Raw genomic sequence first — 24,904 nt, forward strand, 5'->3', positions numbered from 1 at the left:
GATTTTTTTTTACCCTGATAATTTGTGGTAGGTTTCTTTATTTTTTGAATATAAAGTGACAGAAATAATTTGCCATTAGAAAAGAGAAAGGATCTTTGACTATGTACAGCTTTTATACATCACAAAGGTTTTTCTTGTTTTTATGTTGTCTTTTTTTTTAACTCATTTTAATTTTTGTTCCTGCATCATTTGAACAAGTCCAAACTGGAAATCTATACAGCTCACAAAAAAGCCCTCCACCCGAGAGACCCCCCCACCCCCACCCTACCCCAATGAGAAACAAGATAAAACAAAAGAATGAAATCAACTTATTTCGATTGTTAAAGGTAAGTCATTTGCTTATATATATACTTGTATTTTTTTTTCAAGTTCAAACACCAAAATCCAAGAGAGAAAGAAAAAAAATAAAAGACCCAGTCATCCGCCCCTCCCCCCACTCCAGAATCTCAATTGATCCCTGCATGTCCAAAATAAGAAATCGATATTTACAGAAAACCAAAACAAAAAACCGAAACAAACAAACCTAAAAGAACTTGGAAGTGAATGGCCTGGGGGGATCTGAGAGTCAAGAGGAAGGAAGGCTGGCCCAGGGGAGGAATGTGGTATCTGGCCTCACAGAGTCCAGGCAAGCCTGAGTGCTTCCGGTGCCGGGGAACACCACACCCGGGAAGCTATGACCATTACCCCTCCCCAGGAATGACTCCTGCAGGGCTGTGGTTCTGAGACTGCAGCCCAAGCCACCGTGGGTGTGTTCTGTGTTTCCACCATCAGCCCTTCACACTCCTGCTCAAACTCACACACACACACCCACAGGCACACACGCACATGCTTCGGCCATTGTGGCTCAGTGTACTTATGACACATCGTTGGAGCACTGGAAGAAAAGAGATATTTCCTACAGGTAAGAGTTCATTGTCCTATCCCGTGTCGTCTCTGGTCCCATGCTATCATGCCAGCTAGCTCCCAGGATGTGTTTCCACAAATGCAAGGGCTAACTCTAAGGTATGAGTGCGGGGGTGGTCAATGGGTCACAAAACTCCCACTTAAAATTTCTTCTCCTTTGTCAACCTCTCCCCCACTTGACACAGATTCCATACTTCTTCTTGCCCAATTATGTTGGTGTGACCTCCTAAAGCAAGGGAAGTCTCAGTAGATGGAAACTAGGCTGTGCTCAGTTTACCTTTGAAAGGCTGGATTCCTGCTGGGCAGGAAGTAAAGCAGTCAACACATACCCCAGTAGCTCTGGCTTTCCTATTCTTTGCTAAAGGAGCTCTAGCCAGCATTGGTGCACAAAGCATGGAATAAGCCCTTGAGTTGGCTGTAATACTATTCCAACGCAGAACTGAAGACAGGCATTAGATGAGCCTGGGTGAACACCAGCTAATCTTTGAGAGGACCATCAGGAAGGATAAGACAGAGGTGAAGGGTACATGTTCCCTGGTGAACAGTGATGCTGAACCAGCCACTGCCCTTATGATATCCCCGGTCCCCTGTTCGAGATTCTGTTGGGTCAGGAGAACTAGAAATGCCTACTGTCTCTTCAAATTATGATTTCCTAAAGGCCCATTAAATGAAATAAGACCAGTTGGTCATTGGAGCCAGACATGAGTGTGTGGGGAAGGCAGGATCGAGTTTATGCTTGCTAAATCTCCAGGTGCTACAAAGTGGGTCCCCCAACCCTACCCTCTGCCATCTCCTTTGGTCAAACTTATTTTTTCCAGTATTATCTTCAAAATACTTCTCCCCCTCCCCTCCCCCTCCCCCTCCCCCTCCCCCTCATTCAGCCTCACTCAAAACCCGTCCTCCCTAACCAGTCATCCTAATCATCCGAAATGCCCTCCCTGCAGAGCTTTTAGAGATGTCCAATCACTTCCTAATGCTCCTGGCCTATTGTTCTCTGCCACAAAAGGAAACACCGGATAAAAATGACCAGTCAGAGGAAACCTTCACTTGCCAGGGTTGGGCAGAAGCAAAGCTGTTCGCTATTCTCTGAGATTTCTTTTAAAAGATGAACAAAGACTAAGATAAGTAAGAACAAAGAATTCTGATTCCCCCCCCCCCCCCAAGGAGAGCAACTTTAGTTGGAAGATTTTAAAGGAGAAAGGGTAAGGTTGACAGTTGGGTATGATCTTTCTGGAAGTGAAGAGTCACTGTGCAGTTTGCATTCAGGCTCATATCTAAAGACATCTGTGACAAGAGGCACAGCCAAACCAGGAGTGGACATTGATGCATGTAATTCCAGCTCTCTGGAGGCTGAGGCAGGAGGATTGGACTTTGTCTCCAATCAAGTAAATAAGCAAAAGTAGAATGTGGGGGTAGACATTTTAGGAGCAATTAAAAAGCAGGTGTGGGGTGTGGGGGTGGTGATGGACCATTACAGGTGCCACACGTTGCTGGTGAGGCCTAGTCTAGCCCGGGCAGCCCTGCCACTTCAGTCTGATAAAGACGACCAGTACCAACTTTAGCTGCCCATAGCTTGGCTCAGGAGAGTCACTGTGAGGAACCCGCTCTGACCTTCATCCATGGGTGAGCGTGTTCATCTCCTAGGTGGGCCCATCTTCCATCCCTCCTAACTCCCATTCCTTCCTGTTAATTGGGGTCCTCCACTGCCATACATTCCCTGACGATTGCTGCCACCTTCCTGGCTCATCCTTGAGGCTCCGGCAGTCTCACTGAGTAGTGTGCTCTCCTGACACACATCTGTCCTGGCACCAGTCTAGAGGTGGCTCGCTTGCTCCTCACTGCCATTCTCAGACCATTCCACCTCTCTCCCTTAAAACAACACAGTGACCAAATCTAGAGTCAAGTGCATCAGGCAATCCTCGCTGTTCTCCTCTGCCTGGTTTGGTCCTTGAAACCATCCTGGGTAGCCCCTTAACTTATGAGCTCCTTTTGCATGTCACTGAAGAATCATCAATCAAAACAGACAGAACCCCCAATCTATCTACCTACTTGCATCTGTGACCAATACCATAGTCTTTCCATTATAAATGGCCTGCAGGCACCTACATCCAGCCTTCTGTTTGTGCATTGGATTCCATTCCCTTAAGCTCATCATAGATATTACCCATCAGCATCTTCTCTTTCTAGGAACTATCAATTTCTTCTCTCTACTGGATCATTCTGGCCATCACAAAATGGGCCATTTCAAAAAACAAACAAACAAACAAACAAACAAACAAACCAAACAAAACAAAAACTTCCCTGGGGACCTCAACGTCAAGCTTGGCCTAATCTGCTTTCCACCTGAATGTCTGCTAAGCATCTTAAGGTTACTACAACATATGAAAGATTTCCTTTCAGTGACACACGAGGCTCAAGAGACAGAAACACTGGTGTGCTCATTCCCAGCACCTAGACTGTCCTGGAATAGGGTTTCAATTGCATAAGCAACCTTACAAGGATAAACATGTCCTCAAGCTGCAAACAAATGCTTTCCAAGTCCAGTTTCATAGAAAAGTAAAGTAAAACAAACGACCACTAAAGCGCCTCTTCCAAGAAAATAAATAAAATGAAACCCTGGATCTCTGTTACTTATGCAAACATTGGCGTGACAAACACAGAGCTCATTTGGAATCTAAGAATTGATGCTGGGTTTATTATTATTTTTAATAATTAAAAATAACCTTAATTTCTCATTAGTTGGTTGGACTCTGTCTCCATCCTTTTCTCTGCTTGTCCCGTGTTGCCTACTTTCCAAACGCCTTCTGCTAATTGTAGAATTAGCAGATAGAACATTCTCGAGCATTACTTCATACTTTTAACAAAGTTGGTTCAGAAACACATGATCTATTTCCCTTCAGTGAGGTTTTACAGCTTAGGAGATCAGGTCTGAGTCAATGCATTCCATGTTACTATGTGTAAGAATCAGGATTAAGGCAATCTGTAAAATGCCTGTTTGTAATTGAATCCACCAATTTCCTTTCTGGAGTAAACAGTAATCAGATTATAAAACTTGGTGTTTTCACTGGGGTGGGAAGATGTGATTGACCTAAGTTTGTGATGGCAAGCCACGCTGAACTTGAAGAAGATGAAGAAATTAAAAAGGGTGAACTAGCTCTGTACTCTTGATATATTCACCTCTCCTCTGTGCCCTTTGGCTTCTCAAAATGAGTAATTGCAGCTACAATGATCATGTGGCTTTTCTCCTCAGAATATTCTAGACTGGAGAATGGAGACGGCTAGTGGGGAGTGGTCCTGAGGTCTGTAGATGAGTCTTGAAGACTCAGGGTGTATTGTTTATCGGTACCTTTCTGTAAAAAAGTCTGAGACTGTTTCTAAAGTCAGTCCACCTCCATGTCTGAGCAATCACCAGCAGCCAGCAGTAGCAGGCTTCTCCTTCCGATAGAGCTCATGAGGGCTTGGGGGTGAAAGACTATTTTTTAGTGGGGATAACCAGAGTGTCTTGGTGTGAATATTACCCTCTTTTGTCTTCCAAACTATTCAACCCCCTTTCTTTTGCTTCTGGACTTTTTTCTCAGCTTGGTGAAGAACATTATTTCAAAACCACGCTCTGTTCTACTTGTCGCTGAATTTATTTCTCATCTATCTTTTTTTCCCTCTCATTTTAATATATTCTAAACAGCTCGTACCTGACATGCAACAGCTCATTGGTAGAAGGATTTAAAAAGCATTGGCTTCCTCTATACTCAGGGCAGAGCTGGAGCGAGCGTACCATCATCAGTGTGCTCAAATGAAAACAAACACTCTCCATGCACAGATCCGGGGCCTTGAAATGACAGAGAAAAGGAGCCAGCGTTGCAGGAAACCAGAGCTGGGGCAAGAGATTAATGTGTCCATGCGCACAGAAATCATCTTGACCAAAGCCCATGTGCACCTGCTCAGTGGCTGCTTAATATTCGGGAGCACAGCTCTCTCCTTTACACGTCCTCAGGCTCCCACTTGAGGACACTCACTTTCTGGGCACTCGACCTTGAGTTGAAGCGTTTGAGGACGAGGCCTGGTTTGCCTGCTTTCTTACTATTTCCTTTCAACTCCTTTTCAAATTAAAGAGTAACGAGAAAGCCAATGAGAAATTACTCTCAGATCATTTTCCAAGCAGACTGTCTAAATAAGAACTCAGTTAAAGGAGGGCATTCTTTGCTAACAGGAGAACAAGGTAGAGAGGGAGAGCCGCATCAAGAAGTGGTATCAGGAGCTATGGCAAGAGGCAGGGAGGGAAAGACAGATTTCCCTGTGGGAAGAACTGGAAAAGCTATTGTCAACTATAAAACCCACTTTTCAGTGGCTATAAAATAAGTATTATGGGGGCCAATTTCCTAGCATAGCTACCATTCATGTTGTAATAATGGCTTTTAAGGGGAAGGTCTTCAGAGGAGGGATGGATTATAGACAGACAGAATTATATTCCCCAAAGATGACTGGGATTTAGTGAAACACACTGATTTTACTCGTTTGTTGTTGTTGTTGTTTAATTATTTATTTTATGTCTATTTGTATCTGCATATGTGCCTGCATGCCAGATGAGGGCATCAAATCCCTATCATAGATGGTCATGGGCCACCATGTGGTTGCTGGGAATTGAACTCAGGAGCCAGTGATCTTAACCACTGAGCTCTCTCTCCGGCCCCTGGTTTCACTATTTCTTACTAAATTTCTGTATTGTATTTTGCTAGTATGGTGTTTGATTGGTGATGACTGTGCAGATTTTTTGTTTTTATCATGTGGCAGGTAATATGGGGAAAGAAACAAAGATAGGCAGAGGGCAGTCACAGCTGCCTGGGGATGTTTGGCTTTTGGTCTTGGTCTGGTCTATCTCTCTGGGAAGAAGCACATTTGGTATCCCAGGCAGTGAGCTGAAGACGAAGAGAATAGGAATATGCCATCTTGTTCCATTGAAATAAAGATGCCTCGAACCTACAAAAGCCTTTCGGACTTTCTGATTAGATTACAAGTTACTGGGCATGCACATTTGCACAGGGGGCCTCTCTTCTTGGTGTTGAAACACGTTGCCCATTTCCAACCTCCACCCAGATATCTAGCTTCATCCAGCAGGCCTTAAAACCAAACAGGTTTTCAGGATTGCTCTTCAATAGAAGTGGTAGATGACAGGAGGCTAAGGGAAGGTTATAACTTACCCCAGGGCTCAATGACCAGTGGGTAAGCTGGGCTTAGGAAAAAAATCAATCTGCAATATGAGAGGAATTCCGTTCTGTCCCCAAGGTCAGCGGCAAGGAGTTTAGGTTCATGCACACACTGCTGCTGAGGAGAGAGCCCTAGGCTCTGAGATGGACTTTTACCTGTTTCTATCTTAGCACAGGAACAATCTGTGCCAGCCATAACACCCTCACAATAGGAAGCTACTGTGATTCTTTTATATTTTCAGTTTGGCTGCTTTGGCCTTGGTTAGATAGGGACTTTCTTTCTAAGACTTTTCCCATAATGCTTCTCTGATCTGTACTGTGGGCAGCTGGGCTCGAGGGTTGCCTTTTTCATTTCCACTTTAATATTTAATATTAAGCACAGGGGCTTTGTGGTTTCAATTAAGTAATTCTCCAGCCATGCCCTTAGGGTCCTACGAATCCTCTTTCCATTCTAACCGACAATGAATATGAGAATAGCACCAAAGAGAAAATGGCCATCTCAGGGGACTCAAATGCTCCAACACCCGTCAGATCTTGGCCTTGATATCTGCTAGTAGGGAGCATCATGACATAGGTAATGCAACTCATAAGAATGACAAAGCCACTGTGGCATCAAGGTAAAATAAATGGGCTGCCCCTTTTCTTAGTTTGCTATGCATACCAACATGTTCTTATGCCAGGAAGCAGGAGGCAAACAAGGGGGAAGAGAAGTGCTATTTGTCACCAACTTAATTCTAAACTTTCAGTGTGAGGAGCATTCCTATGCTGGCCTCACTTCCTCTTCCCATGCATGGGAATGAGGAACCAGAGAAGGTAGCTATGGGGGGAGACCTTCAGTTATGATTATTAAACAATTTACCATTATAATCTTGGGGTGAAAAAAAAGTCTCATGACGACTTGCTGCAGACATTACTACTCCCCTTCCTTTAGGATTTAGGAAGTCAATCATTTATTCTGGCTCCGGGGGACAGCAGGTCTTTTGTCAGGAGTTCCTTGCACATGCTAGTTGCACTATACTTCATGTACATAATGTTTCCAAAACCAACTTGTGCCTTAATATTAGTAGTCGAATATGCTTAAATGTGGCTACATTAGATACAATGACCCAGGGAATAATGTAAATGATTCTCCTTTGAAGTAGCTATCCCTGTGGGCTAGCCCAAACTACTGACACCTTCAGCATTTCATTACCACCTCACACATATTCTTAATAGTTCCCTTCCTAGGCTACTAATCTGGGAGGTTTGGTCTGATCACATTCCATAAGAAAATTTTGAATAATGAAAGTTATTCTCCATGTCTAACCTCACAAGATCCATACATCTTGATTTGCTCTTCAAATTTCCTTCATTACAGAAAATTTTCTGTCTCTGTTTTTCAGATGCCCGCTTTGCTCCACTCATTGACTGGCTTCTATAGACTAATGGATTATGGGAAGTGGGCAGGGTGGAAATCTGGGAAGATGAATTTTGTGTGAAAGGTTTGGTTAAAACAACTGCCTGGATTTCATGGCTTCCCTCTGTTGTTTGGTATTAGAAACTTGGAGTAGGAGAGTTATACATGCCGCATGATTTTCTGAGACAGACTGTGGTACAAAATCCAGACAATGCACTATGCAAGCTTTGACTTACCAATGCATTTGTACTTCAGCGTGTTCATCTGTATAACTAAACTCCATTACGTTTCCATGTCCAAGGAGGTTGTCTGGAGAAATGGTGATGGTAAACTATCCCATGTCTTAGTGATTTCTTTTGCCGTTTATCAAGACTGAACTCAAATAACTCAATAGCTGAACTCATTGCCCTAGTCATTTAAAATGCCCAAGAGTCTCGAGGACTGTGATAAAATGATTATTTCCTCTGGTTCAAGATGCCTTGTTATTTACGTCTTGGGCATCAAAGGACAAAGTGGGGGGGTTAACAGAACTATACTGGTCAGGCTCTTGTTTAGGAGCATTAAATATCATGTACACATTAATGTTCTTAGCTTTTTATCCTAATTGTGTTTGTGTGTGTGTGTGTGTGTGTGTGTGTGTGTTTGAGGGGCAGTGGTAAAATACACAAACATGAAAGTACTCATAGCAAAGTGATCATCTAATTACATGCAACTATGAGAAGGACATGGAACCTATTTGTAAGACTGAAAGTACAATTCAGACAGAGACAACAAGGTGGCATCAGCTGTGGCTTGCTAATGTTTCTTATACCACGTCGAAACATTAAAATAGCTCTAATTGCAAAAGAAAATGATTATTGATAATAATTGACTACAATTAACTAATTAGAATTAAAATGCGGCAATGACTGCTACACAAACTAGTCTGACTAGGGCTGAGGTATCAGAAAGGCATAGTACTTTGTTTTGTTGTTTCGTTTTGTTTTAAAAGGAGAAACGAATCCCTTTGGAGCTAAGCAGTACCATCATCTTAAGGAAGCAGGCCCCTGTGCGCTTTCACATCACTGTGATCACAGCCCCTGCAGCTCCTCCCCTGTCAGAGCCAATACTGTGAACCTGCTCCTGCCAAGGTAGACAGATTTGCAAAGGTTAGCATTCTACAGCAAGGATGGTAGGACAAGCTGTGCTCTCTGTGCCCAGGGTGGTGAGCAACAACTCTCTGGGTGTCATCCAAAGGACTAGGGCAATGACTCAGGGATGACAAGTGACCAGACTTCCTGTAAGCATCTAGAACCTCAAGGATAAGGCTGAGTCCAGCTCCCTTACCTCAGGTACAGAGTTCTCTCTGGATACCTCCCCTGGCATTTCAACAATGGCTCACACAGCCTAAAGTCCCCAAGTACTTTGAAATGGGCCATTAGAAAATGCTTTGTAATATACCCTAGATCGAATCTGTCTCCCTTTTGCCTCTCAGGTTACAACCAAAAGAGGTAAACAGAAAGGAGAATTCTTCCCTCCTTTGGGAGACTCCTGGAATCATGCTCTCCTGTTAACGTGAGGTTTCGAAAATTAGCTGTGGCCAAAGGAATGGGCTATGGGCAAGTCTGGTCCTTTGGGGGTTCCTTACTTCCTGAAGGGAACCTCAAATCAGGGACCATCAGGCTCTCAGTTCTACTTGTGATGTGAAGGTTAGAACTATTATGGGCCTCTTATTATTTACCCTTTACAGGTACTGGTAAATAATTTCTTACAAAGAGTAGAATAAGACAATAGAAAATAATCATGGAAAACTTCATGCAGTTTGTTGACACATCCACTGGTCCAGCAGAAATGCCCGTCTTTGAGAGAACAGCTGTCTGTCCCCACAGCCACTAGTTAGTACCAGACTGTTCCTCTGCTTAAAACCAGTCTCATAATATCATAAGATGGACTCTACTTTAAAATGTTAATTATCCCCATTGCTAGGATTAATATTATCTACATCTATTAGAACTGACAAAAATAAACCCTACCCCTTTAGACTTAACATTTTAACTTTTACTAGATTCCTCCTAAGGTGTCACAAGTTTCACTCCAGCTTGCCAATAATAATCTCTCGACCCCTTCCTGTCTTGATGAAGAATGAACCCTGCTAGGTTTTTTGAAAAACAGACTTGTCATTGCCTGTAACTTATTTGAGTTAGGTTCACTCCAGTATGCTTTAAATTAGCACTCAGTGGCAGAAGATGCCTCCCAAAGGAGAATAATTCATGACCAATGACATCATGAGATTTATAGGGGAAGCTGGGCAGGAGAAAGAAAGAGAATATTACCTGGTACCAGAGAAGATTAAGTAAAAGTATAGGACTAGCCCCAAGAGTTCTTTCAGAGACAGAAATGGACAGTAACTAGAATGAATAGGTGGAATTGTTCAGTAAAACTGAGGGACCAACAGCAAAGGCTGCAGGAAGACAGAGCAACAAGAGGATCATCAGGCCAGTGGTGCTACACTCTCCTCTAGGGCAACGAATCTAATCACATCTAAAGAAAAGAGGAATTGAGACACTAGAATTCTTCTGGATCAAGTCATTAAAATTCTGACGTGTTCTCACTTGAGATGTGCATGTCAGAGGTAATGTGTTTAATAACCTCAGTGCCATAAAGCCTCAGAAAGGGCAAGAAAAGAAAGTCATCAAGCCAAGGGGAGAAGCAGAACAAATAGCCCCTGACCCCGGGTCTGGGCCACCTGGTTACAAAGGTGGCAACTTCCAGCACTCAGTGCAATCCTATTGGATCACAAATCCTATTGAGACTCACAAAGCTGAGTGGTTAGTGAGCTTATCTTGTAACAAGGGTCCAAATAACTCAAACTGTCTAACTCTTGAAACAAAGACCTGTCAATCCCAGCATAGATCATACTGTGCTCACTCAGGACAGTGACATGTCCCGACATCAGCTCTACTCACCTCCCATTTGATCAACATTCTTCGAAGTCTAATCTTCTGACATTTATTTTGTGCACAACCATCACTGCAGAGACACATTAATAACCATGAAGTAGCCAAAGAAGAAGGACTTCAGAGAATGAAGCATGACTTGGAGAAATACACATTTCCACTGGAAATAAGCCTGTGGAAATGCACACACATGCTGTGAGTGTACTACTGAGGCTCTGTGTGGAGAAAAAGAGAAACGTGGAGTTTGTGGGGCAAGAACTCATCCTTACATATTCCTGTAGATTCAAATATTCTGTGGGTAAAATAAGTGAACTCATTTTCCATTGTTATTTATAATATCAAATATTCACTAGTGTTCTTCATATACAAGACACCCAATTAGGTAATATAGGAAACAATAGACTACTAAATGTATGGCTTGTTCAGAATCTGGTGTGGGGAAGATAGCACACACAACCAAATCATTATGAGGGTGGTCTCTGTTGGGTGCCATCCAGGAGATATAATTGCATGTCATGGACATTCATAAATTGCCTAGATTTTTTGTGCAGAGCTTGTGAAGGGGAATATATGCTATAGTTGTTTGTCGTTGTTTTTGAAGATTTAAACAGAAGAAGTGGATTCTGTAAGAGAGGAGGGTGAGGAGAGTTGGAAGTAGGGAATTTGGGGAAAAGAGTAGTTTAAGATACAAGCCAATCTAGCTGGCTAAAGAGTAAGGGACAAGTTTGTAATTTAACTGTCCTGCCACAAGGACAACACAAGGGAACATGGCCATCAGTCCTGCTTGTTGGAAAACCATGGCCAGGGTGGCTCATTAAACTTGTTTCTGGGACTAGGGAGGATGTGTACTAGCTGTCGTTAGGACAGGCAAGCTGATGAGAGTAGACTGAAATATAAACTCTTCAAACAATGATGTACAACACTGAAACCATCAATGAAGGGAAGAGTTAGGAGGAGCAACAGAGGCCAAACCAACTCTAGAGTGAGAACCAACAGGCTTTCCAAATGATTACATGTGCAAAACTGGGGACATGAGAGAGGCAAAAATTCTTGGCAAAACCTTAGTGTGGTGAGAGACCAGTGGTACCATCAGCCAGAAGGAGACTTTCTAATTATGTTGGTTTGAAGGGGCCAATCTGGGTATTTGAGTCAATGTAAGGTGAGATTCAGTACTGAGCTGAAGAGAAAATTAGGGTCTAGGAGTGAAGACTTGAATTCACTCAGAACCATGAACGTTATAGGAGTCAGAAAGATTTTGAGGAGTTAAGATAGAGAGAGTCAACCTTAGAATACACGCCAAGTCAAGGTTGAGCAGAATCAGGAAGCAGCAAGCTCACCGAGGACCTGAGAGCTAAGATGCACATCAGAATGGACCACCTCTTGATGCTTAGCTCAGGTTAATGTCTACACATGAGCAGCAGAGCAAAAGAAAGACCGGTGGGTTTTGTAGCAAGATGCTCATTGAAATATTGCTGTTCGGTGTTTGTAGGTGAGTAGCAGATTATAGACTCATTGCAAAGCCGTGTCTATGTGGACACCAATGTCCACATTGGGTGTGGATGTAAAGAAAGACTATCCAATTGAGAAGGCCGGGAGAGCAAGAACAAACAGAGATTAAAAATGGGCATTCAAGAATCTAATCAAACGGAGAGAAGATTTGATCCTACAGTTGGTTTCCAAGTTTTGTTTTGAGATGAATATAGTCAGCTGGGTGGAAGGGAGTAAAAATGCAACATGGAGAAGCCTGAAGTGTACCTCAAGAAGGTCTCAAGGGCAGGGGTTGGTGCACAGGGATGAAGAGTGTTCAGCTGAGAAACTGGCAGAGATGAGTGAGGAATTTCAAGGCTGTGATCTAAGGGAATCTCTGAGAATTTAGCTCTAGAATGGGTTGTAATCCCAGAAGAAGTGACGAGGGCTTGGCCTTGATGTAGAAATGTTGAATCTTTGTGGTATTCTTAAATAACATGATGGATATCTTTGACACAAACCCTGACACCAGAAAATATTAAACCTTCATGTATAATGAGAGGACTTTATGCACACCTATTTATATAGACACAATACATACATGTAAATAGCTAACATTTGTGCATTTGCACAGCCTGCATGAACATAACATACTCCATTTTAAAAACTTTTATATGCTTCTCAGCACCAGCTCAGGGTCATAATAAATGCTCAACAAACATTGGCTTATTTTAAGTTACATATTTATGTAGGACTTTTTAATTGATTTTTTTCTTTACTACCCTTTAAATCACAACTGTAAGATGATTATTAACTGACAAATAGAGCTCAGGTTAGAAGCCATATCTTTAAAATAACAGTTTTGTAATGGACTTAGATTGTAACTCTGACCCTTGCACTAAATACCACTTTCACTTTTGCCAAAATCCATATGCTCTACGGCAGCATCCCAAGGCTGTGAGGAACTCTACCGTTCACTCTACTTTCCACTCTCAGTTCCCATTAACAGCCCCCCCCCAGTCACACCAGCAAATGCAAAATGTGGGCCATCACCAGCAGCTCACAATTATTAACTCTGATATCAATGCCCAAGGACACAGTGGCAGAGTGATGCACAGATTCCTAATGTTCTGTATCCCAGGCATCACTATGGTAACCCAATACTCTCAAAGCAAAGTTACTTCCCTTTGCTTCTGTACTACTACCTAGAGCTCTCTCCAAGGCATTATAAAAGCACAGACTTTCACTTAAGGCTTTGGCTGGGGCTTTGTTGTTGGAGTAGAGAGGTAATATTCCAAGCCACAGAACTCACAGAGACGGGATATGACTGAGAAAATGTGGTTAGAACGGGATGGCAGCAGGATGTACCATTCTGCCTGTGACCTTATAGATGGCTGCCTCCTCAAGTCAGATGGAATCCTAGACCCAGATCAATACTAGAAGCCTTCAGAATGACAAATGTACACTGTAGCATGGACTCAACCATATCATAGGCCCACAGGTTAAATAGCACCCGAGGGTCAATTGGCTCCTTCACAGGGAATATGGGGAAGGAGACTAGAAAAGTTTAGAATGCAGGCAAGACAATTGAGTGGCCGATCATTTGATCAGGAACAGAGAACAGATTCTTCAGTGATTCCTACAGTATACTAATGGGTTATGTACTAAATGTGAATGACCGTTTTTCTTTACGGCTTTCTCTTCACTATCTTGTATTTGAGGAGAGGTGTCTGTCTTTTGCTTCCCAAGTCACAGTTCTTACCTGCTCTACATGGTGTTAAATTCTGCTGTTTATAAACTATGTACATGAGTGTGTGTTGAAGAATCAACGCCCATGTAGAACTCCTAAGCCAGGTTCCCATGGGCCTTAACTAAACAGGTAGAGATGAGGCATGGCTTCACTGACTAGTTTTCGGGACCCTTTATTCTTTCTCCCTGCTCTGAGGTTCATGATGCTCTACTTGCCTTCTCCTGCTGGCTTATTAGAGTTTATCCCCAGGAAAAGGAATGAAAATCCTAATGTAGATTAGGTGTTTAAATGTACAAATCCCTAATATGGCTTAGTATGTCACTCTTCCTGGGAACACTTTCATTTCAACAGCAGATGGACAGCTCGGCCCTAGTGTAGTAAATCTGTCTGGGAAGCCAGCAGTTGGCAGGCTCTTCTGGGATCTTGAAAGCGAGCCATGGGTCATTTGCCTTTGGTAAGGCTAGAGCCACTCTGGTATGACTGACCTCCTTGGGGTGCCTCTTGCCCTAAAGAATCCCTTAGACAGCAAGAACATTCTCTGACACCAAGGTGAAGAAAGCAAAGGTGACGCCATGTGTTTTCGCGGCCCCTAGATCCCACAATTTCTATATGGCTTTGGGAACATACCATATGGCCACAATGCCCAGAAACACCAAACACATTCACCAATAAACTGCCATTACATCATGTATGCGCACACATGAATCATTCCTAGCACACCAAAACAGACACTCACAGGGTGCCAAGTAAGGACAGGGCCTTTTCAGAGACGGTGATCAAAAAAATAAAAATAAATAAAAAAAATAATGACAATTTGAGTTCAGGAATAGCTTTTCCAAAGGCTTTTGCCCAAATATTATAGTTAATCTTTCCCTAAATCTTCAAGTTACTGAAAAAAAAAACAAACAAACAAAAACCAAACCAAACAAAAGAAACCCTAGCTCTTAAATGAGAGGTGCAGGTGACCAGCACTCTGCAGAGAATTCTCCCTGGGGCAATTCCTGATGGCCATGGAAGACTGGGTGAGTGGTACTCACATCACTGTATAGAAGACTCCTATTTTACACATGCGTTTGGGCACTACTGACACCACCAACATTTAATGGGATCATCTGGGAGTTTTGCCCCAATCACAAAATGGCTGTGGCCAGTACCAGGGAACACACATTAGGGACGTTTCCCAAGTGCTGGTTGAGGATACACAGTGACAGCTTGGAAATAACAAGGTCCACTGTACATGCCACACTCCGAGAGGGTGTGCACATCTTCACTTCAGGCAAATTCAAGGGTCAGGTTGTTGAGGTCACTGGGCATGCGAATGGGTCAGCATTGCCACTAAAAGGAGTGATGCAGGACCACACCCATCCACCCACTCCCGCAGGGGAAGCTAGCACTCATGAGAGAGAGCATGGATTCTGAAGGACACTGTGGAACATAAGGTGCTCTCAGGGCTCTACAGAACCTCACAGTTTTGGATGGATTGGATCTTGGTCCGTATCCATCAGGGATGGAGATGGGAGCCACTGCTGAATTCTTAGGCATCCTACTGGCTTGTTATGATGGAATTTTACATCTATAACTTGACAGACTTCATTTTCTTATTCATTCTAGAGTAGGCCATGAAGACCGTACTTTGGTCCCAACTCCAGTATCCAGGTGAAAAAAAATGATCAATTGAGGCCAAATAAGGGGTTTAGGATAGTTAAATTTCCCAGATGACAGTCTCTGATGGTAAGAGAATAGGGGAGAAAATGCAGTATGTTGGGTATATCAATTTAGGAATGGGGGGGGGGAGGATGGGGGAGGGGAGAGAGAAGCTGCTATCTTTCACAAAGCCAACAATCCAGTAAAAGAGATTCTATTTGTCTGGTTAGCCCCAAATCAGATTTGGGACACCTGATTTGAGCAAAATAGCACCTTCCTAATGGCAGTAACAAGAACAAGGTAACTCTTAAGCCACCATTGATACTGTCCCTCACATACCCACTTGCCCACCTCTATAACTAGTTTTAGCTATCTTGCTAGTTTTGAGGGAGTCTGGGGACCTTTTCTAGAAAAGCATATATGTCTGTAAGACCCTTGTATCCATTGCTATCCCTCTACCAGCCTGAAACCACATGCTTAAGTAAAATTAGTGGAGATTTCTTGGGTGTGCCCGAAGAGGTCATTTCTACAGGGAGGCACAGGTAGACGGATGGGGCGCTCCGAGCTCGGGTACCAGAGCATGAAGGATCAGAATGGTAAGATGATTGTTGAGTATCAGAGAAGGCTGCTGTGAGATTCCTCGGAACCTGGCTTCCTGAAACCTCTCAGCCATGCCAAGAAAGGAGGCCGCTGGACCTCAATTCTTTTTCAAGCCCTTTTGGGGAACCTTTGTAAGCCTAGGTACTGACAGAGAAAAATCTGATGCCACCAGCTTGTTTTTGACAGATTGATGGTTTCCTATGGTCTCCCTAGAAGACAAGAGTCAGACCAAGTTTTGCTTAATACTGATAGAGACCCAGCAAAACTCAGGTAAAGTGCGTGCTCACTTCTCACAGATCCGCAGGAAGACAGGTTTCAGAGATGGGGCATGGACATAAATGGCTTTCCCCTGGCTTAGTCACCATAGTGGCTTCTGTTCCCGTTAACTTTTTTTTTCCCAGACACTCTGAAACAAAGGCCATGTCAAACAATTTCCCCAACTGAAAATGAAAACCCATAACGAAACAATCCCCCCTCAATCCCATCCCCACCCCACTCCCTCCGGCTCAACACCCTGAATACTCACAGGAGAACACTTTATCTATACAAAATTAATTAGAAAACAAAATATTTACATACCAAATAAACACCATCTTGATTTCTGTGGCCTGTGGAGACCACCAGAGCCCCCTGTTTTCTAGATTGCTGTTCGCTAGGTTAGTTGGTTTGGTTTTTTCTTTTTTTTTTTTCCTTTTTTTTTTTCTTTTTAAAATTTTAAAGGGTGAGAGGTAAGAGGAAGAGTGGGGGATGAGCCTCTGGCCCTTGGACAGAGCCAGAGTGAAGCAATGTTTCTATGGCCCTTCTCCTTCTTCCTCTGGGAGACGCCTCACGCCCTCTGTCCTCTCTCAGAGTCTTTCCTGGAACCTAAAATAAAGCACTCCGCGCTCCTCTCTCCAGGGTGTTGAGAGGTTCAGCCCCTTGCCCCCACGTTCATTTTAGAAAGAAAACAAGGCCTTCAGTTGGCATTTAAATGAGAGATACTGAGGTAAAAAAAAATTAAAAAGAAATCAAGGAGGAAGGTGGGAGACAGCAGTCGAGTATGGGGATGAGGGGAGGCCATGAGGCGGGGCGACCAGGAAGGCAAGAAGCAGGCCAGGAGGATGTGACGTGAAGAGACATGGCAGCTTCGTTCCAGAGAAGAATAAGCACCTTTCTGGTTTATGTGTCCTGTGTGCCACACGGCGATCCTGCAGTCAAGCTTCCACACAGACCCAGGGCTCTTTGGACGCCACCCTGTGTGAGGGGAGGGCAGGGCAGCAGAACTGACCCATGGAACACCCCTACCCCAAGTTTCAGGTCGGGCAGTGACAAATATTCATTTCCCTTCTTAATTTTCCAACTTTAAGTGAGGGGGCATCACACCTGCCAGCACCCCCATCCCTGTAGTTTTACACACACACACACACACACACACACACACACACACACACACAAGCACACGCACACGCACACGCACACGCACACACACACACGCACACGCAGGCACGCAAGCACATTCACTGTCGAGTGGTACAATCTGAGAGGGAACTGGGGCTTGTCGAAGCGCTTGCACTATTTCAAGTCACATGCCTAGGGACCCAGGCTCCCACTTCTCAATCCTTCATGCTCTCTGGCTTTCCAGGGATGTACCCTTGGCGATGAGCTCATTTCTCTCCCCCACGTGTCCCCTTGACACATCACCAATCCAGGGGGAATTTGCTTGCCCTTTCAGTTCTAGGTTAAGTAAGAAGGGATCAAAGCATTGAAAACATCCCCCTTTCTCACTAACCCTACCGTTAATGACTAAAAACATCCCCCTCTCTCACCCTACTGTAATGGCTCTTTCACAAAGCCTTATACGAAGAGCTTTCCCCAAAACCTCATCCAGCTAAGGGGCTGAATGCCTAGATTCTAAGTATGAGTAAAGGACTCACAGCTATTTCCATTTCCCTTCAGCCTTACTGAAAAGCTCTCTCTGCCCAAGCTGGTGGAAAGCATTAGCAGCTACTGACAAAGTATTCTGTAGGGTTGACTCAGTTCCATTCATTTCCTTCTGTTGTCTTTTCTGCAATATGGATTCGTCTTCATCAAGAATCTCTATACCTTCACTCAAGAAGGAAAAAATGGAGAGATAGCCCAAATTGGGGTGACATCAGTTTATATATAAGCCAAAAAAAAAAAAAAAAGCGCATTGCTTTCGTATGTGGGAGGAAGCAGCCAGTCGAGGTTTCGTTCTCTGTATTCAGAGGCACCTGACTACGTGTGAGTGCAGGTGTACATGTATATGTGCATACACAGTCCCATACTCTTGCTTCCAATGCACCATGGGACACTGTAGCAGTGAACTACCCACTTCGTTCAGGAATCTCTCTTCTACCAATGGCTTCTCCCTTGGTTCACCACCCCTGAGGCTTCTGAAGCTGAAGAAAGTTTTTATTATTATTATTATCTTTTTGGCTTATATATATACAACGACTTCCTGCCCTCTGCTTGGCACATGGCCCCTCAGCAGATGCCAACCATGCAGCAAGAATTCAGAGAAAGCCTCTTCTCTCTTAGGAGCAGGAGGTTCAATGGCCTTCCTTAGATAAACACCTTCGCTTCCTTGCCTGAACAAAAAGAGCAGTATCAGGAAAGCCTCGCTCAAAGTGAATCGCTCAGAGCCCTTCTGCGCTAGGAAGAAGCACACAGGCAGCGCTTCTGGTCTCCTCTCCAGCCTCCCACACTGAGGCCCGTTCTATCCTCTTATGGGAACAGGAATGGTGGACAGACGCGGGAAGAAGAGAACTGCGCAAGGGAGGAGAAAGGGTGCTGGCCACGAGGGTTGCCTTCAGTAAGGAACCAGAACTCCAGGATCCCATAGAGAAATTAAAAGAAGAAGAAAAAGCGAATGGGAGCCAAGTTCACCCCCGACTCTTTCCGTGACATGCGCACCACGCGGCCCACAGCCCTATCCCTCCCGCACCCATCTTAATCTCTCTCTCTCTCTCTCTTCCCTCACTCAGACATCAGACTCAATACTAGAAAGTTTCTCATAAACATGTCCATTGCTGGAGCCATTGAAAGCCCTGGGGTTTTTGTTGTTAGGCACACAGGGGTTGGACTGGTTCCCTATACAAATGTCCTTCTGGAAACGACCTGGCACAGCCCCATGAAGGGCTGACACCACTGGCTTATTGGTGACAAGGGCCCGGAAGTCCGGCCTTGTTTTCGACGCCCCTGCCACCGTGGGCTGCCTGAAGAAGTAGGATTTGCTGCCGTGAAGCAAGCACTGATCATCCCCAAAAGTGGGGATGAAAGGGTTTTGCGTGACCCGGTCAGGGTAGAGCGACTTGCTGAGCATGTAGCCGCTGCCGGGATTGTTGTGATGGTGTCCGGCAGTGGTCACTGAGGACTTGTTGGCAAAGGAGCTCTCACCAGCTGGCATCTCAAACATATGGGCGTAGGGGCTCCCATCCATGAATCGGCCCTTGTCTTTCAGGCTCACGCTGCGTGGGGCCAAGGCGGCCTCCTCCTTCTGCAGGTCCACGAAGGTGTCGTAGGAGTGCTGCCGGCGCAGTTTGTTCCGATTCTTCTTCTGGGCCTTGGAATTAGTCGGGCTTTGAGGATACTTGGTGGTGGAGGCGTTGGATGACACAGCCACAGGGGCAGCAGGCTGGTCCAGTTCCTGCAGGGAGTTGTCCTCGCTGATGTCATACAGGTTGCCAGCCTTCTTGCAGGCCTCACACCTGATGCAGGCCTGCCGGCCCGAGTTTTGCCCTGCCACCGTAGAGGAGTAATTGTGCAGCTTGGAGGGACAGCTGCGGCAGAAGTTGCCCCCAGACCTATCCTCCCAATCCACATTGGTCAGGTTCTTCTCCCAAGGAGCAGGCACCCCGCCTACCACTCCGTGCTTATCGCCTGTTCCGTGTTTAAGGTGAGACCTGTTGGTACAGGGCCCGCCTCCACTGACCGAATCTCGCTTGAAGTCATCACTACGTTCTTTGTAAATGTCAGTCAAGTCCACGTGCTCCCAGTGAGGCGAGTTCTCCTTTGTTCGGAACTGGTCCAGGTAGAAGTCTCGGAGCCCTTCTTTGTCCCTGAAGTAGCGCTTGTGGTCTGGGGAGCGGGGTGGTCGGCGACGGTAGGCCAGCTCGATTTCATCAAACTCCCTCCTAGATTTGGCCGAGGCTGGCCGCTTCTTTAGACTGTCCTTATATTGCTGCTTCCTCCTCTTGGCTGCGTTGCCCTCGATGTTGCCATAGGTGACAGTATGCGTGGAGATGTCTGAGACATCTGATCGAATCAAGTCATCATGGCCACTGTAGCGGTCACTCTTGAAAGAGAACTTGCCGTACAGGTCGCTGAGCTGGCTGTGTTTGGAGGAGGGCAGGCCAATGTCCAGGGGTTTCTTGCTGATTGACCTGGGCTGGGTGGTAAAGGGTGGGTTGTCACAGTCATAGAGCCCATCAATGGAGCTGGTGCTGCCGATGCTGTGGGGCCGGTGGTGATGGTGATAGTGGTCTTGGTACACATTGCTGTCCTTCAGCTGCAGGTTGCCAAATGTTCTCTCTACCTCACTAATGTAGTCACTGAACAGGTTTTCCTCACAGGGTGGGTTATTGTACGACTTGCAGTCTGAATGCGTGAAGCTGCGGCGATGCTCAGAGATGTCATAGACAGAGGACTCACGGCGGATGAAGTCCAGGGCACTCTGGGGGGAGCCGTTGACTCCAGACAGGTTGGCCATGTTTTTGGCCGTTCGGAGCAAGCGTAGGATATTGGAGTGTGTGTTGTTCATGGTGGCAGTGGGGGAGTTCATCACGGATTGGCGCTCCTCTATAGCTACTCCGTGGATACAGCTGTAGATACCCTGAAGGGATATAGGATGGTACACATTGAATTTAGAGAAACCCAAACACACCATAAACAACAGTGCCCTACCACTGATGATTTAATGAGGTAAGACAAAGATAGGAGAATCGTGAGGCAGGCAGTTTGCTGAATTCACAGAAAACGTGACTAGAAGCTTGGTTGATGTAGCCCCTTGAATTCAGCCAACTTCATTTCATGAGCTAACGATCATAATCTGCCATCAGGGAGGGGAGTGATCATACCAGAGGACTCAAATAAACAGAGGACATGGCTTACGTGCCTCAACTAAACCCGCGATCTATCTTGGGTTTCCCTCCTATTTAGGATGCAGAGTCTTACATTTTATAAAGGGATCCAGGCTGTAGACATATAGCAAAAAGCAGGAGCAGAATATTGGAAGCACCATAGACACTAGAGCCACTTAGCTCTGGTCGGCCAAGCCTGGCTGATGCTGCTCACAGTGGCTTCTTGTTTCTGGCTCTGACCGATTTTGAACAGTTATTTTTTTAGAATTTTGATCAGCAAATAACAAGGGAGCAATGTTGTTCTGCAGCTAAGCATGAACTGAATTCACACAGAGAGTTGGAAAGCCCTGGGGTCAAAGAAGGATTTTCTACTGCTGTGGCCTACACTGTGGGAGGGAAAAAGTGGGACAAATATCAAGAGCTCAATGTGAATGAATAACTCCCTTGTTGAGGTCTCTCCTTTATTCACCCTTTAACTCTTGCTTTCTTTTTTATAGTCAATATTATCATAAATAATTAATGTTCTATCAAATTAGTATTGATGAAGAACGCCAGGCAAATAGCTACTTGTTCGGGGCACTGAAAAACAGCATCTGTGAGGAAGGCTGGGTTGCTTGCCTGGGCAGACAGTGTCCCCACATCTCAAGTCAGGTCAGCTACTGTTCATCTCTCATGTGCTGCTTGAAAGGCAAACAAACTTCCCTAGCAAGGTGAGGCAGATGAAGAAGTGGCTTTAAACGGTGTCTTTACACACAAGAAGGTTAGTCTAGAAAAGAAGATTATCTGAGCGGTCAGGACCGAGAACAGAAAAGGTCAGAGGGAAAAATGGTAGCTATGTGGCCAAGAAGTGTCAGGCCTTGTGAGACACAAGGTCTTCCTGGAGGGCACTCTACTCCCTTTCTGCTTCTTATTTCTGACCTCTTGACAGTGGTCAGGAAGAAATGCCAAGTGTCCTCTTCTGTGAAGACAGTGCCCATGTCAGAGGGCCACAACTAAAATGTCTCTTTTCTCCCACCTCTCTGGCCTCTAGGAAGTGCTGAATAACGGGGCCCAGGGACCAGGAGCCCCACAAGCTCCTTTCTCCTGTTCTTATGTGACTGAATGACCTGTGCACACTGACAGCTAGAGAGGAAATGGAGAAATTTTTCCCTGTCCCTAAAACACTACAGGAAAATGTCCAGAAAATGAAACAGTTTGATGAGAAATCCATTTTCTTTCATAACTCTATTTGAGTCATATCTGCAACACGATCTTCAATCCTAAAAGGATATTTGAGTTCACCACTCCATGCGTGAGTCCACACAACTATGTCAACAAAATCAGAAGAATCCTACTCTTTAAAAACTTCCCATCTGTGACCCGAGTTTCATATATCTAACTGCTTTCCTAATACCTCAATTTGAATCAGAAATGAAGGTGATCTAAACAAAGAATGGCCTGGAGTCTTGTTCCTTTTAAGTAAGTTTTTGTAATATACTTTTTAAAAAAAAAAAAATTAATCAAGACTTGGGTTCTTTAGGCTCTTTCAAATGGTATTTATATCTGTACTCCACAGACCCAGGCACATACACATGCCCACACGTGATCCTCCTGCTGTAGTCTTCCAGTGTTGGTATTTATTGTGGGCATATGTCACTGTGTCCACCCTTTAGGCTCTTTAATTTCCCTTACTTCACATGTGGTTAAAATATAGGAACAGTAAAAACACCAATAATATGTCTTTGTGTGTTAGAATAAGCTATGTGACACTATGCTATTTAAGAAAATGTTATGATTCCTACCTCAAAGGATGAATTGATTAATGCAGCCTATACAGAATCAATTAGTGGTGGTGTAAGAGGCAAATGGGGAAAAGCCAAATTTGATAGAAAAATCAAATGTCTGAGTCTAAAATGGAAGGAAAGAAACATAGCACCACCCATCTTAGAAGCATTTGAAATTCTCTCACACAGACCCTTGGGGAAGTGCCCGTGATCTGGCTTTATGATTTAGCCACATAAGGCTGGAACAAGCACCTTCTTGGTCTCTTTGCTGAGCAAGGCTGAACTGTCCTTAGCAAGCTCTGAGTATCTCAATCAAAACACTTACTCTGCTGATGGAGAAGACCATGCCAGGCTTGCCAGAACAGACACCCATGAAGCAATGTCGGAACTGCCAATAGAAGAGATGTTCACAGATGAAGGTGATGAGGCTGAGAGCCATGGCTGCCCCCAACATATAGAAGACGCCCGCCATGTTGTCAATGTCCAGCTGGCTGCTCATAACCTCATTCTTCTCATTGTGGCAAATGCCAGTGAGCCAGAGAGCTTCCAGTTCTTCCATCTCCCCTAGAACGAGGACAAGAAGGAGACAGATAGAGGAGGGAGGGAGGAGAAAGGTGAGAAAGAAGGAAGGACATTGAAGAAGGGAATAGACAGAAAGGGGCAAACACAAAAAGAGAAAAAGAATACATTTTATTAATGCCATTATATCTTAACTCATCAATACATTCCAAGTATTTAGTGGAAATGTAATGAATGGAACACAGGTAACTCAAGGACATGGGACTTCCTTGTGACTCTGCTCTAGCCAGTGCAAATTGGCAGCTCAATGCTTGGTATTATATACAATATGCCATGCAAGGAACAAGAGTTCAAATTAGTGAGAACAGTTTGTGAGAAAAGCAGTCAATGGGTTTGAGAGGGAGGGAGAGAGAGAGAGAGAGAGAGAGAGAGAGAGAGAGAGAGAGAGAGAGAGAGAGAGAGAGAGAGAGAGAAACTTGAGACTGGGGATGGATTTTAATTTATATTATATTTAAAGGCATTGCAGGCAGCAGGTGTAGAATTATCACCAAGGAAGAAGTAGAAAAATAGATGCTCATTTACAGAGAGACAAGAAAACCAGTTCAAGCAGAGTAGTAACCCTCAGCAAAGAAAGCTTAGTAAAAGAATTCTGAGGTTAAACTCTCTGACCTCTATTTTATAGACAGTGGGGATAACATAACCAAACAAGTAAAAACTTGGAATTATACAGAGCACATTAGGTTGAGGAAGGAGAGGTAGACAGAGATTGAAAGAGGTTGAATCATTATGCTCTCTCAGAATTTCAGAAGTCTTTTAGAGGAAAATATGAAACCCAAATGAGGAGGAAGCTGGAATGAAACATGATCACCTAAACTTGCCTCCTCTCAACTCTGCTTAAAGGGACAAGGACTTCTCCAGTTGTGTCAGACTCTGACCTACTATCACTAGACACTAATCAGTAGAAATGTAAACATCTCAAACAACACCCCCAAAACCCAAAACCCAAAACCCAAAACCCAAAAACCAAAAACCAAAAACCAAAACCAACCAAACAAGCAAAAGACAAAGAAAACAAGTACCTACTCCAGGATGTCACTAATTCATACAAATGAAAGTCTAGTTTGCTAAAATTTTGCATTTGCATAGCACAATGAATCCCAAAATCCTTTCTACTGATCTACTTGGTAATAGAGTCTGGATCCATTTGGCTGTGACTACTGGTTATACCAGCATGGCTTATCAGCATTCCAGCTACAAACCCCTACTCGTTCTTATAGAAATCCACTCACGTTTCTTCTCTTCTTTGATTCAACAATGCTTTTTCTAACTAGTGTAGAAGCCAGATTCAGGTGGAACCTGGAAACCTGACCCTGGCCTTGTGTCTCTGATGTCTTCCCTAATAAAAAATGTCCCATGGACCTAGTTGACAGACCCACGTGTCTGGTGGACTTCAGAACCATGCAGAGTGAAGATCATCTCTATCTAGATTAGTTTGTGTGTGAGGATTATGGGTAGACTGTTTTGGGCAAGGACATGAAGAGAAATGCAGAAGATAGTAGTCCGGTGAGATACATTTCTCAGTGTTCAGCCCATGACCAGAAAGACACAGGAAATGCCTTCTGGTATCTACATCTGAGGATCCTTGCC

At 44.3% G+C, this 24,904-nt stretch overlaps 1 protein-coding gene and 1 long non-coding RNA gene across 8 annotated transcripts in view; one reads left to right on the plus strand and one right to left on the minus strand.

The window, feature by feature from the left end:
• Grin2b (glutamate receptor, ionotropic, NMDA2B (epsilon 2)) overlaps window positions 1–24,904 on the minus strand; it is a 460,395-nt gene continuing 435,491 nt past the window's right edge. For 5 of the 7 annotated variants that reach the window (XM_011241221.3, XM_017321396.2, XM_006505575.4 and 2 more), the window contains 2 exons: window positions 23,064–23,302; window positions 16,852–20,728 (listed from right to left, as the gene is read on the minus strand). In XM_011241221.3, the coding sequence (XP_011239523.1) occupies window positions 18,878–20,728; window positions 23,064–23,302 (2,090 nt within the window). In that variant the 3' untranslated portion in view covers window positions 16,852–18,877. Of the gene's footprint in view, window positions 20,729–23,063; window positions 23,303–24,904 lie in introns of all 7 variants that reach the window. The other 2 variants (NM_001363750.1, NM_008171.4) reach the window with 1 other exon arrangement.
• Gm14329 overlaps window positions 19,650–24,904 on the plus strand; it is an 11,433-nt gene continuing 6,178 nt past the window's right edge. Inside the window, exon 1 of the long non-coding RNA XR_001785389.1 lies at window positions 19,650–19,792. This is a non-coding gene — a long non-coding RNA (predicted gene 14329). The remainder of the gene's footprint in view (window positions 19,793–24,904) is intronic.

This window comes from Mus musculus, chromosome 6, assembly GCF_000001635.26.
Source record: "Mus musculus strain C57BL/6J chromosome 6, GRCm38.p6 C57BL/6J".
Taxonomy (NCBI): Eukaryota; Metazoa; Chordata; class Mammalia; order Rodentia; family Muridae; genus Mus; species Mus musculus.